The sequence below is a fragment of the Microcaecilia unicolor genome, chromosome 1 (genome assembly GCF_901765095.1).
Source record: "Microcaecilia unicolor chromosome 1, aMicUni1.1, whole genome shotgun sequence".
NCBI classification, from domain to species: domain Eukaryota; kingdom Metazoa; phylum Chordata; class Amphibia; order Gymnophiona; family Siphonopidae; genus Microcaecilia; species Microcaecilia unicolor.
In genome coordinates, this window is record NC_044031.1 from 48,821,179 (window position 1) to 48,835,947 (window position 14,769).

General features: G+C 42.8%; 1 protein-coding gene across 1 annotated transcript in view; it reads right to left on the minus strand.

Moving 5' to 3' along the window:
• KIF9 (kinesin family member 9) overlaps window positions 1–14,769 on the minus strand; it is a 275,713-nt gene that overhangs the window by 89,726 nt on the left and 171,218 nt on the right. The window contains exon 16 of the mRNA XM_030196974.1: window positions 6,841–7,041. Within this exon, the coding sequence (XP_030052834.1) occupies window positions 6,841–7,041 (201 nt within the window). The remainder of the gene's footprint in view (window positions 1–6,840; window positions 7,042–14,769) is intronic.

The window sequence follows — 14,769 nt, forward strand, 5'->3', positions numbered from 1 at the left end:
ATTGAGCCTGCCATGAGTGGGAAAGTGCGGGGTACAAATGTAACAAAAAAAAATAAAATAAAGTGAGATATGGGGACACCAGATTTCAGGGAACTAGGTGATAAGTCCTACAATGACCAGCAGTTTTGACTGTTTGTTGGAAAAGTGGGAGAAGTACTGTAAACATAAGGAAATGCATATGGAAGACCCACTTCTTTTTTGGGAAGCTGTGAAGACATAATCTCTTATGCTCAGAAGAGAAGGGAGCTGGGGAGAAACATATTGCAACTGGAGAGAGATTTTCAATCTTTTTAATCTCATGGCATAAAAGGTGCAAAAATTGTCAAGGCACACCATCAGTTTTTTTAAGGATATATTTATTATTTAACAAACGAGTATTAAGATTGAATATAAAGTTCAATAATTAAAAACCCACAACCATAAACGCCCCAGACCACACCCTCCCTATTTCAGACAGCCTCAAAATACTCAGCGTCACAATTGACCGCAATCTTACATTTGAAAGCCAAGTAAACTTCACTATAAAGAAAATGTTCCACTCAATGTGGAAACTCAAACGTGTAAAACCTTTCTTCCCAAAGGAAATATTCCGTAACCTAATACAATCAATGGTACTAAGCCATACAGACTACTGCAATGGAACCTATGTGGGATGTAAAGAACAATTCACAAAGAAACTTCAGACAGCTCAGAACACAGCAGCCAGGTTGATATTTGGTAAAATACGATTCGAAAGTGCCAAACCCCTCCGAGAAAAACTGCACTGGCTCCCAATCAAAGAACGTACCACCTTCAAAATCTGCACCCTGGTTCACAAGATTATCTACGGTGTAGTCCCAGGATACATGACAGACCTCATAGACCTACCAACCAGGAACAGAACTGGATCATCATGAATATATTTAAACCTTCATTACCCAAACTGCAAAGGTCTCAAGTACAAAGCTATCTATGCATCCAACTTCTCCTATATTAGCACACACTATGGAACGCACTGCCAAAAGGTGTGAAAACAATCTACGACCATCTAAACTTCAGGAAATCACTAAAAACCTACCTGTTCAATAAGGCGTACCATACCGACCCAACATAAATGCCTCAATTCTGCAACACAGCAAAACCATAGATTGTATTGGACACTATATAACCTCCCCTATCTTTGACCCCTAATGTGCCTGTACCATACCTACCTTATCCAACCTTAACATCACACTGTATTTGTTCCCCTACCGGACTTGGCGATCGCCTTTACGGTACTATGTAAGCCACATTGAGCCTGCAAATAGGTGGGAAAATGTGGGGAACAAATAAATAAATAAATAAATAAATAAATAAATAAATAAATAAATAAATAAATAGATAGATAAATAAAATATTTTACACTAGGTTATCTTTAACATACATTCAAAAGCAACAATTTAAAAGAGAATCCCCCCACCCACCCATCTTTAAAAAAATAAATCAGTGGGAATCTGTGCTTGGTGATGCTTTTTCCAGCCCCCTCCCTGCACCCATGCACCACCTTTTTTTCCAGCCCCCTCCCTGCACCCACACTCCATCCACCTTTTTTTCTAGCCCCTCTCCTGGAACCCATACTCCAGCATCCCCTTCTCTGCATGCATACTTCACCCACCTTTTTCTTTTCCATCCTCTCTCCCTGCACCTACACATCAGCCACCTTTTTTCCAGGCCCCCCCCCCCCGACACACACACACACACCATCCATCTAAGAACATAAGAATAGCCATATTGGGGTCAGACCAATGGTTCATCTAGCCCAGTATCCTGTTTCCAACAGTGGCCAATCCAGAACACAAGTACCTGGCAGAAACCCAAACAATGGCAACATTCCATGCTACTAATCCCAGGGCAAGCAGTGGCTTCCCAATATCTGTCTCAATAGCAGACTATGGACATTTACTCCTAGAAATTGTCTAAATCTTTTTTAAACCAGATATGCTTACCACTGGCAATGAGTTCCAGAGCTTAACTATTCGGTGAGTGAAAAAATATTTTCTCCTATTTGTTTTAACAGTATTTTCATGTAACTTTATCGAGTATCCCTTGGTCTTTGTACTTCTTGAAAGAGTAAAAAAATCGATTCACTTCTCGTTCCACACCAGTCGGGATTTTGTAGACCTTAATCATATCTCCCCTCAGCCATCTCTTTTCCAAGCTGAAGAGCCCTAACCTCTTTAGCCTTTCCTTATATGAGAGGAATTCCATACTCTTTATCATTTTGGACGCTCTTCTTTGAACCTTTTCTAATTCTGCTATATCTTTTTTGAGATACAGCGACCAGAACTGAACACAATACTTAAGTTGAGGTCGCACCATGGAGTGATATAGAGGCATTATAGTATTCTTGGCCTTATTTACCATCACTTTCCTAATAATTCCTAGCATCCTGTTTGCTTTATTGGCTGCCACTGCACATTACACAGAAGATTTCAGCGTATTGTCTACAGCGACACCTAGATCTTTTTCTTGGGTGCTGACATCCAAGGTGGACCCTAGCATCAGGTAACTATGATTTGGGTTATTCTTTCCAATGTGCATCACTTTGCATTTGTCCACACTAAATTTCATCTGCCATTTTAATGGCCAGTCTTCCAATTTCCTAAGATCTTCCTGCAAACGTTCACAGTCTGCATGTATTTTAACAACCTTGAATAGTTTAGTGTCATCTGCAAATTTAATCACCTCACTTGTCATTTCAATTTCCAGATCATTTATAAATATGTTAAATAGCCCTGGTTTCAGTACAGATACCTGTGGCACGCCATGACTCACCTTCCTCCACTGAGAGAAATAGGCATTTAACCTTACCCTCTGTTTCCTGTCCAATAACCAATTCCTAATCCACAACAGAACACTGCCTCCTACCCCATGACTCTAATTTTCTCAAGAGTCCCTCATGAGGAGCTTTGTCAAAAGCTTCTGAAAATCTAGATGCCCTACATCAACCAGCCCATGTTTATCAACGTGTTTGTTCATGCCTTTATTCCAGCCTCCTCCCTGCATACACACCATCCATCTTTTTTCCAGACCCCCTCCCTTCACACCCTCATGAAACATATTTTTCCAGCTCCTTTCCTCAACCCACATACTATCCATATTTTTCCAGCCCCCACCCTGTACCCACACTCTATCCACCTTTTTTCCAGCCCCTCTCCCTGCATCTGTACTCCAGCCCCTCTCCCCATACTCCATCCATCTTTTTTCCAGGTTCCCCCTGCGCACACACACACCATCCATATTTTTTTCAGGCCCCCTCCCTGCACACCCACATGATGCATCTTTCTTCAAGCCCCCTTCCTGCACCCACATACCATCCATATTTTTCCAGCTCCTTCCCTACACCCACACCCTAACCACCTTTTTTATCCAGCCCCCCTCCCTGCATACACATGCCATTCATCTTTTTTCCCAGGCTATCAGGAAAGCTGAACAGAATCCTTCAGGGACATTAGCTGGAGGAGTTCAAAGGGAGCCCACATATGGACAAAGACTGCCAGCTAAAGGGGCCCCTGAAACAGGCCAATGCTGCTCTTGAATCCAAAGAGAGTTAAGGGCTAACCCCTGATTGAACCATCCTGCAAGAAGAACAGCATCAAAGGGAGATCTGCCTGCCAAGGGGAGAGAAATTTCCTGTTGCACCACGACTCAAATATGTGCCAAACTCTTGCATATGCCAAGGATGTATGGACCTTCCAGGCCTGGAGCAATGACTCCACAGTCCCTAGCAAGTAGACCTTGTGCCTCAATCACTGCCAGGATAGAGAACCCCTGACCCCTAGGAAGCAGAGGCTCCCCCACCAGAAGCAAAATGAGATCTGCATACCATGGGCACCATGGCCAATCCAAGGCTACAAAGATGACCAGATGGCCAAAGACATACAGCAACATCCACTGGGGCCAATACTGAACCAATGCATCAACTCCAGCCAACCCGTCGCGAATCTCAGACTGAAACACCGAGGACACTGTGCATTCTCTGGGAACACTATGAGGTCAAGCCAGCGCCAAGCCCATGCAGCTGAACCAAATCAGATAGGTATGCCACTCCAGATTCTAGCCAAGTTGATTCTGGGGAGGGAGGGAGGTGCTACACTTACTGCAGCAATGCCCATGCCACACAATCCCCACAATTAGATGCTTGCACCTCAAAGGCTGCAGCAGCTCCATCTTCAGATCACGGAAGTCCTAGAGGGCAATCCCCCCTCTACTGGTACAGTGGTCTTTTTCTGTTACCATTATGACAAGAGAATCCATATTAGGGAGAGGGAAACGTCGGCCAATATCATCCTAAAGGAGCAGATAAAGGCAGCCCATTAAATTGGAGCCCTAAAGGACCAAGCCATGGGACTCCCACTCCTTTAGGGCTATCTCCAATAGGCCCAGTGGAGCAGGAAGGTCCTAGATGGCTTCCCTTAATCAGCCAAAATGGGATGCCCTCCTCTAGTCTCCACAGCAAGAATTGTTTTCAGCTGGAGGGCCACCAACACCTGGTCTATGAGGGTGAGAAGCTCCTCTTGACTCCCTATCCTCTCCTGGTGAAAGCTCCACAGACTTCATAGAGTCAAATCATAAAGCATAAGCTGGTTCCAGCGGGTCTTCCTCCCAGGCCACCTTCCTGGGCCCACTTAGGAGAGGGGGGAGAGGGGAGAGAAGGAGACGGAGCAATCCAGCTCTGTGGAGGGCAAGAAGGGGAGAAAATCCATCTGGTAGTGCTCTCCCAACAAAGAACCAGCCAATTTGGGTCCCCCTCTAAGCAGCCATGGCTCTTGCAAGCCCCTCCGATACAGCTGCCACCAGCATGGGCTCCAACACCCAGCTTGGTCCCCTCCCAGGGAGGACAGAATAGGTGAGGTACAAGGGTATATCCAACTCTCCACCAGCAGTCCCATTTTGAGACTGCTGTGTCTCTCTGGGAGCCATGTGACCAGAATCCAGTATGGCCAATGCTGACCCAGAAAACTGCGTGGCCATGGTGATTAGTGCTGAACCCAAAGGCTGCTCCTCAATGGCTGTGCCTAGGCTCAACTGCTCTGGAGGAGTTTTGGAGTCATGAACCGCCAACCTCAAAGGCCTGCACCACAATCCAGGCAAGCAAAGCAAGTCTGTAAATTGGGGCCTGAGCAAAAGTGGAGTTAATCACACATCCCAAACTTAACCAGGAAACGGCCTGTGGGACAAACCTGGGAGACTGATACAACCTAAGGAGTCAACCTGCAAGCCACTGACTATAGTCTGGTGCTATGGGAATCAGGCCAGGAGAACAAAAAAAAAGCTGGAGGTAGAGAAATACTGACTAGCTCCAGATTGCACCTGTTGTTATATTGATAAAGTCACTGGAACTTGTCTATTCTTTCTCTACCTCCATCTGCTGGTTGAGGGAATCTAAGAAAGTATTCATTTATGGAAAGGGTGGTGGAAGTGTGGCATGGTCTCCTGGTGGAGGTTGTGGAAACAAGGACTGTGTCAGAGTTTAAGAAAATATGGGACAAGCATGTGGGATCCCTTAGGAAAAGGAGGAGTTAAGGGTTACAGAGAATGGGCAGACTGGATAGGCCATTTGGCCTTTACCTGCCATCATATTTCTATGTTTCTATAACCCGCTGGTGTGGACTGGTGTAGCTGGATGATAAGGAATATTCGAATAGCTATATGGACACTTGCTGCACTGACTGCAACATCTGGATATTCAGTGCCAGCAACCCTCCAGATACCAGTGCTGAATATCCAGATTATTTTCAGACACAGCAGCCAGCATTTAAAAACCATGTCAATCAATAAGGCTGAGTACTACTACTACTACTATAAATCAGAGTACTGACTTATCCATTTAAGTGGCAAAAGTACACCAAGAACAATATTGAAACAAGTGTGTAGACAATTACTTCACGGAACATAGACTATTTTAGAAGATCTAGCTCTATAAATCAATTTAAACTTTGAGTTTATTTATTTGTTACATTTGTACCCCACATTTTCCCACTTATTTGCAGGCTCAATGTGGCTTACATAGTACCGGAGAGGTGTCTGTGGACTCCGGAGTAAACAAATACAAGGTTATGATTGTGATAAGAAAGGTTCATGTGGGAGTTCAATTACATTGTGATATTTCTTCCTAAAATGGGAAATAGATTAGTAATTATTATGTCAGATTTAAGTACATGAGCATCTATCCTGATGAGAACTCAGTTGAGACCACATCATTTTGCACTGGGAACTCGGGGGCATTCTGAGTGCCTGTCTAGTTGTAAGGCATGTGCACACTTGATATGTGGACTCAGAAGTTAATATTTTAAAATCAATTCCTCTTTTTAACTTTGGCAGCTGTGGAAAAACACACATACTTTAAACTGAATCAAAAGAGGTAATTTGCAACCAACAGGCCAATTTACCTGGCAAAACAACATTGGAAATTATTTGAATGATTATCAGTCTCGTCAGATTAAGGTGATCCAGTTTGCTACTTACAGATTCTAGCAACGTGATCTGACTTTTTTTTTATTTTTTTGTTACATTTGTACCCCGCGCTTTCCCACTCATGGCAGGCTCAATGCGGCTTACATGGGGCAATGGAGGGTTAAGTGACTTGCCCAAAGTCACAAGGAGCTGCCTGTGCCGGGAATCGAACTCAGTTCCTCAGTTCCCCAGGACTAAAGTCCACCACCCTAACCACTAGGCCACTCCTCCACTTTGCTGAAGACATCCAGTGCATTGATGCATTCCCTTGTTTGCCCGTTGCAAATTGTCAGATTTGTATGCAGACCCTGAGAAACTGCATAAATCTATGCTTGATTTCAGCAAAATATACTTAAACCAATTTACCTTGGACGGCTGCTCTCTTCCCTGAAAGCTAACTCTGAACGGTGTATATCAAGGCTTATTATATCTAAATCCTTTCCTACGGACTCCTTTATTTCCAGGTCCTTTGCAGAAGCCACCATCTGAACAGACTTTGATGGGGAAACAGACGTTGGCTCTTTTCCTAGAGGAGGACTTACGAAGCTTTCCTTTCTTCCAGGGGGGCTGTAAAGGAAAACAGAAATCAGTTAATGTTCATGGTTTATGTACAATTAGGTATTTTCTATACCACCTTCTGTGAGTCACATTAAAGGAATTTACAAAGTTAACAAAAATAAAATTAAGAAATGGAACTTCATTTTCAGAAAGGACAGCAAAGTCTAACCAGAAGTAAAATTCTGGAAAGACAACAACCAGAACAAAACAGACAGACAGAACAATTGCCATAAAACAGGGGAGCTCACATACTTCCATCTCTTATTCTATGCTTCCTTTCACTTTAGACCTGGGAGCATCAGGCCATAGTTTGCAGCCCAATAACACTGCTTGCAAGATAAGGTACTTAGACTGTACAGGAGACAGCCTCACAACTATTAATACTAAAATAAATTCAGTGTTTAGAGAGCAGAACTATTTTGTGTGCTTTTAAGCAAGTGTCACAGGAATACTTGTGTCAGGATCAAAATGTCTGACTCCTGTGCAACACAAAGGGAGATCCTCCTGCTGGGTTCCCTTCAGCTCCCCACACTAGAAAGAAAATCCAGCAGTAGATGAAGCACCACGCCCTGAAGAAATAACCCACCTGTATAGCTCACTGAGCAATGATGTAGTGACACAGGGTCTCATCTGTAGAACACAATACTGGAAATTACCTCAGGCATTTGGGCTTATTTATGCATTGCGAGCACTAACCTTGGCTGTAAACTTGAAGTCCTTCATGGAAGCCACAGAAGAAAAAAAAACTTCTCCCCCTTAAATACTAGCAATTAGATGGCTGTAACACAAACTCCTTCAGGAAGACAATGCAGCAAAAGCTTTTCCCCTCAATAAGGAGTGAATAACATAATCAAAAATCAGCACTTAACTCTGCAAACTCACAAATAATGCTGTTCACTACATCAGCAAATTTTTTTGGGAGGAATAAATCAGATGTATCTCACCAGTTCAAGGCCGCCCCAGGAAGAAGAGCATTAGTGGGAGTGGAAGGGGGAAGGATACTCTGACTCCTCTAAGCTATACCTCAGCTCCAATTCAAATAGCTTCATCTTTATTTTTTAACAGAACTTAAGACTAGAAAGGAACTTCCAGTTCAACTGAAACTCAGTTCTCCAACTGGCTCTGGAACTATTCCAGTTTCCAGTCCAGAAGGTGCCTGTCATCCATCTGCTAGAGACAGCGAAATACTGAGGACCTAATGCTGTATGGTGCACTTTGGGGTGAACGACACAGAACTATTTTATTTCTCTGTCTCCATCCGCTGGTCAACAGACATAACCCACAGATTCTGGACTGGTCTGAAGAGGATGGTAAGGAAACTGAGACTAAATGCAAAAGGATTAGAGTCTTCACCTTACTGGCAAATTTCATTTGTAGATAAGTCATTTTCAATCTACACTGCAAGTTGTTCATTTGATTTTACAGTTTACAATTAAGCAGAGGAGTTTTTATGACTGTAGTTATTCATAACAAATTTTGAATTTACATGCAATAGAAAAAAGGGTTAGTTTCATTTAAATTTTGTTTCAAGCATTGGTTTTGGAGTTCATATTAGAAGCAAGAACAATAGTTGAAAACACTCTTACTTTAACCCTGTGATGGACATTTAGGAGCACTGGTGATATTCGCTGAATTTAAGCCTAAGCTCTATGTATGAGGATTTCTTTCTATTATTTAGACAGGAGTGGAGGGTTATTGCAGTCTGTACATTTGAAGACAAACAGAACAATTTTCAAAGCCATTTGTATGGATAAAACAGTGTATTAATAATGAAGATGCGCAATTTGAAAAATTTCCACCTTGTTTGTGGGTAAAAATATGCATATTGTTCCACAGGACATGTGATGAAAGCTTCTCAGGAGCAGTTTAAGGGCAGGGATTGAAACAACATGAATATATTGGTATTTTTAGAAGTACACGTGTTGTTTTGTTTGGATAAAGTGCCTGTAGATAAAGGAGTTGCAAAAGTCTGTGGGTGTGCTCCTTTCTTCTGACTTTGTCAGAATGAAAACTAGTCTATAGGTAAAAACGTACCAGCGGACTCTGCTGCAATGTGGGCAGTAAAAAAATTGCCCCCTAAAACACATATGCTATTTGAATCCTGACTTAAAAAGGACAAACAGAATGAGTCTTTTTAACCCAGCTCAAAGTATATGTGGAGAGTGTGCTATAACAGGATACTTATGCCGAGGAGGTAGACAACTAATAAAAATAAACACATCTAACCTCCCAACAGAACCATACCGCTCAATCCGCATAGGATACATCAATGCAAGATCAGCAGTAAGCAACTCTGCAGACATACTAGACTGGATCACCACAGAGAAACTAGACCTTCTATTCATCACGGAAACATGGTTCCACAGCCCAACAGACCCTGCCATTATAGAGACATGCCCACCAGAATACAAAATTTCCCACTGGACAAGAAAGGGAAAAAGAGGCGGCGGAATAGCCATAATTTACAAATCTGAGTTCACCATCACAACCACTGGCGAATCCACCTCACCACAACTCGAAATCGCCTCGACAAGAATCACTCATCCGAACCTACAAGGACACCTCAGCGCAATCCTATTCTACAGACCACCAGGAAAATGGAAAGACTCCCAAACGCAACTCATGGACTTCATCTCGAACACATGTGTTTCTGCCTCAAACATTCTCATAATAGGAGATATCAACCTACACCTCGAAGACAACACCTCAACAGGCACAAAAGAATGCAAAGAATTCTTAAAACTCTGGGATTTTCAAGCACCTAATACTCAACCAACACACATAAAGGGACACACACTAGACATCATTACACACAAATTCGACTCAGACTCTAATCTCCTAATCACAGACACAAGATGGACACCCACACCATGGACTGACCACCATAAAGCATATGTCTCCCTCCACTGGCGAAAAATACACAGAAACGCAGTCAACAAACATGAACGAACAACATACACCACGAGAGGAAAAATAGACCCCACAACATTCTGGCAACAGGTTTACCAAAATGAATGGCCAACAAATACAGACACCATACAATTCCTCCAAGAATGGGACGACATATGTAAGACAACATTAGACACAAGTGCCCCAATCCAAACCAGAACATCACATAGAAAAAAATAAATCCATGGTTCACCGAAGAGCTGAAAGAACTTAAAACGCAAGACATAAAGCTAGAACGCGCATGGAACAAAAAGAAAGATGAACACACTTTGAATGCCTGGAAATCACTCCGGAGGACATACAAATACACCATAAAACAGACTAAAAGACTACACTACAAAACAATGATTGGACCAAACTACAAAGACACACACAAACTCTTCTACCTTGTAAATAAATTGCTAGACACCACACCAGTTACAAACAACAACAAAGATACACCAGGGGTCGATGACCTCGCGAAATACTTCAAGGAGAAAATTATACAATTACGACTTAAAATACCCACCAGCCCTATCGAATACGCCACACTCCTAAATTGTCTAGACCCAGAAGACGGAATATACCCAGCAGATAGGATCTGGACCGAATTCGAATTACTGTCAGAAGACCTCATCTCTAAAACGCTCAAAAGATTCGCCAAATCCCAATGCAAACTAGACGTCTGCCCAAACAACCTCATGAAATCAGCTCCTCCACAATTCATAGTAGACCTAACGAACCACCTGAATTTCATGCTACAGAACGGATTTTTCCCAAAGGAAAGAGGAAAAATTTTACTCACCCCCATACCCAAAGACACAAAGAAAAACGCAAACGAAATAACTAACTACAGACCAGTTGCATCTATACCACTAATAACCAATACCAATAATCTATACCACTAATAACTATCTCGACAAGTTTTCAATACTGCATGACGCCCAATCAGGATTCCGGTCTAATCACAGCACAGAAACTGTATTAACTACCCTAATGACCAAATTTAAGCAAATGATCGCTACCGGCACCAATATACTCCTCTTACAATTCGACATGTCAAGTGCCTTTGATATGGTTGACCACGGAATCCTATTACACATACTTGAATACTTTGGCATCGGAGGCAATGTTCTAAACTGGTTCAAGGGGTTCCTAACCTTGCGCTCATATCAAGTCACATCAAATTCAATTACATCAGCCGCATGGACACCTGAGTGCGGAGTACCGCAGGGATCCCCCCTCTCGCCAACAATTTTGAACCTACTGATGACTCCCTTGGCAAAACTTCTATCAATTCATAACCTTAACCCTTACATATATGCAGATGATGTAACGATATATATTCCTTTTAAACAAGACATTAATGAAATCTCCAACGAAATCAACCAAAGTCTACACATCATGAACACCTGGGCAGATGCATTCCGACTGAAACTGAACGCAGAAAAAACTCAATGCCTCATACTCACCTTCCAATACAACACGAAGAAATTTACCGCTATCAACACACCTAAACTAAATCTGCCAATATCAGAAAATTTTAAAATCCTTGGAGTCACTATCGACCGCCACCTAACACTTGAGACTCACGTGAACAGCATAACAAAAAAAATGTTCTACTCCATGTGGAAACTCAAAGAATAAAACCATTCTTTCCAAGATCTGTCTTCCGCAACCTAGTGCAATCACTCGTACTCAGTCATCTAGACTACTGCAACTCACTATACGCAGGCTGCAAAGAACAAATATTGAGAAAACTTCAAACAGCCCAGAATACAGCAGCCAGACTCATCTTCGGAAAACCAAAATATGAAAGTGCAACACCCTTACGTGAGAAACTACACTGGCTCCCACTCAAGGAACGTATCACCTTTAAAGTATGCACGTTAGTTCACAAAATCATTCACGGTGAAGCCCCGGCATACATGTCAGACTTAATAGACCTGCCACCCAGAAATGCCAAAAGATCATCCCGAACTTTCCTCAATCTCCACTTCCCTAAGTGCAAAGGCATAAAGTACAAAGTATTACATGCATCTACCTTCTCCTATATGAGCACTCAATTCTGGAATACACTAACACGCAACCTGAAAACGATCTACGAATTAACCGACTTCCGCAAACGATTGAAGACTTATCTCTTTGAAAAAACTTACGGCAAGGATCAAAACACATGAACTCCATACACTCTAACAGAAATGCATCAATACACTTCCCTTCTGAATTCTCTTCCCCTGTATTCTCTCCACACCTAAAATCTACCCACATATAAAGTTGTCATACCCTAACGCCCTCTTACTATTATTCGATCATCCTATCATTTCCCCAATGTCACATTCCATAGTTTCTATGCCCCAAAGATGTTTTGACTTGACTTTGTCTTCCATAATCCTTCACAATGTAACTCCGTCTTCCATAACTCCTCACAATGTAACCTATAATCGCATTGTAACAAACTGTATTTCCATCATTCACAATGTATTGTAAGCCACACTGAGCCCGCAAATAGGTGGGAAAATGTGGGATACAAATGCAATAAATAAATAAATAAATAAATAAATAAATAAATAAAGACAGTCCAAGAAGATGCTTATTTTATCCCTATTTTTACAAAGGCAACATAGAGGGGCATAATCGAATGTTGCCAGTGAACTAGATCGCCAGCGCAACAGCTGGCCGGAACCGTATTTTCGAAAAAGATGGCCAGCCATCTTTTTTTTTCGATAATACGGTTTAGCCCGGCCAAATGCCAGAGTTCGCCAGGTTTGAGATGGCTGGTTTTGTTTTTCAGCAATAATGGAAAAAAATGCCGGCCATCTCAAACCCGGCGAAATCCAAGGCATTTGGTCATGGGAGGAGCCAGCATTTGTAGTGCACTGGTCCCCCTGACATGCCAGGACACCAACTGGGCACCCTAGGGGGCACTTCTAAAAATGTTTGAAAAATACACAAATAGCTCCCAGGTGCATAGCTCCCTTACCTTGTGTGTGAGCCCCCCAAACCCACTCCCCACAACTCTACACCATTACCATAGCCCTTATGGGTGAAGGGGGGCACCTACATGTGGGTACAGTGGGTTTTGTGGGGATTTGGAGGGCTCAACACTTAGCACCACAAGTGTAACAGGTGGGGGAGGGTGGACCTGGGTCTGCCTGCCTGAACTGCACTGCACCCATTAAAAACTGCTCCAGGGACTTGCATACTGCTGTCAGGGAGCTGGGTATGACATTTGAGGCTGGCATTCAGGCTGGTAAAAAAAGGTTTTTATTTTTATTTTTTTAGTGTGGGAGGGGGTTGGTGACCACTGGGGGACTACGGGGAGGTCATCCCCCATTCCCTCCGGTGATCATCTGGTCAGTTGGGGCACCTTTTTGAGGCTTGTTCGTGAAAATAAAAGGACCAAGTAAACCCGGCGAAATACTGCTTAACACCGCTTTTTTTTTTCCATTATCCGCGAAAGCCGGCCATCTGGTAGCCACGCCTATGCCCGCCCATGTCTCGCCTTCGCTACGCCGCCGACACACCCCCTTGAACTTTCGCCGGTGCGGCGACAGGAAAGCAGTGATGGTGTCAAAAAAGCCGCTTTTGATTATACGGATTTCGCCGCTTTTGAGAGATCGCCGGCCATCTCCCGATTTATGTCAGAAGATCGCCGGCGATCACTTTTGAAAATAAGCCTGATAGGCACTTGTGTACCTTCATTAAATAGGTACCTATAGATATCCGAGTAGCACATAAATCCTCATGTACAAATTTACATCTGCTTTTGAAGAAGGTATAAATGAGTGCCTAGGTGCTTGATGTAAGTGGTTTGGCCAGGCTGAGCCTCCTCAAAATCTGATGGCTGGTTTGGCAAATTTTTCCTGTCCAGTTCCTCTATATCAGCTGTAAAGCAATGGGAGTTTTTTCGTTCTCGCCATAGAGGTACCATAGAGGAATTAAAAGTGGAGAATAAATGCTTCCTGTAGGAAGTACCTGCTCTCTGATTCCAATAGCCCCATGATGCTATGGGCAAGAGCTGCAGGAATAAAAAAAACTTGCTACTGGAGAGTGAGTTCCTGTTACAGAGGTGACTCCAGAATTTGTGTGTTATATACACTGGACTTCTATGAGGATATAATTGTGCATTTCTGCTTTTGTATATGCTTTATAGATCAATAAAAATAGAGGGCCCGATATTAAAAGCAATTTAAGTGGGCAGGAGCCTTTCTTGCTCACTTAAATTGCACTCAGGGCACCTGATTTATGCTGTCATGATTCCGCAGCATCATCATCAGGTAGGTTGGGATCTGCCTGGTCAATACAAGAGATTCCAGTTGGTCTGAGAACCATTTTAGACTGTTATGCCACATTGAGTTCATAGTTGGATTTTGAACTGTTGACTGTATTATGTTTGAACCCATTCTGAGAACTGTTCCTCAAGGTTTGGATAAGACGCAACCAAATCTGAGGGTCTTATACTATAGGGGATTTGAAGGGGGGTAGGGTGAGTGGGGTGAAATTTGATAAAGGCAAAAACTATTGTGACTTCTTGACTTGTGGTTTTTTTTCTGCTTGTTTTAATAAAGATGATTTTTTTTTTAAATTGCTCTCCAGGAGCTGACTGCCAATACTCAGTAGCACTAAACCAGCCATTCTAAGTCTGGGCAGGAGAGGGGTATGGGGATGGGGGGCAAAGTCAGGGAACAGCTGGCAGTTATGCAAGTGCTGGCAATATTCAGTGCCAGTGCCTGCACAGCTAACTTGGAAAGCAAGACCATATAAATAGAAGTCCTAACTTTGTCCAGTCAGCTATGCGAGTGCCGA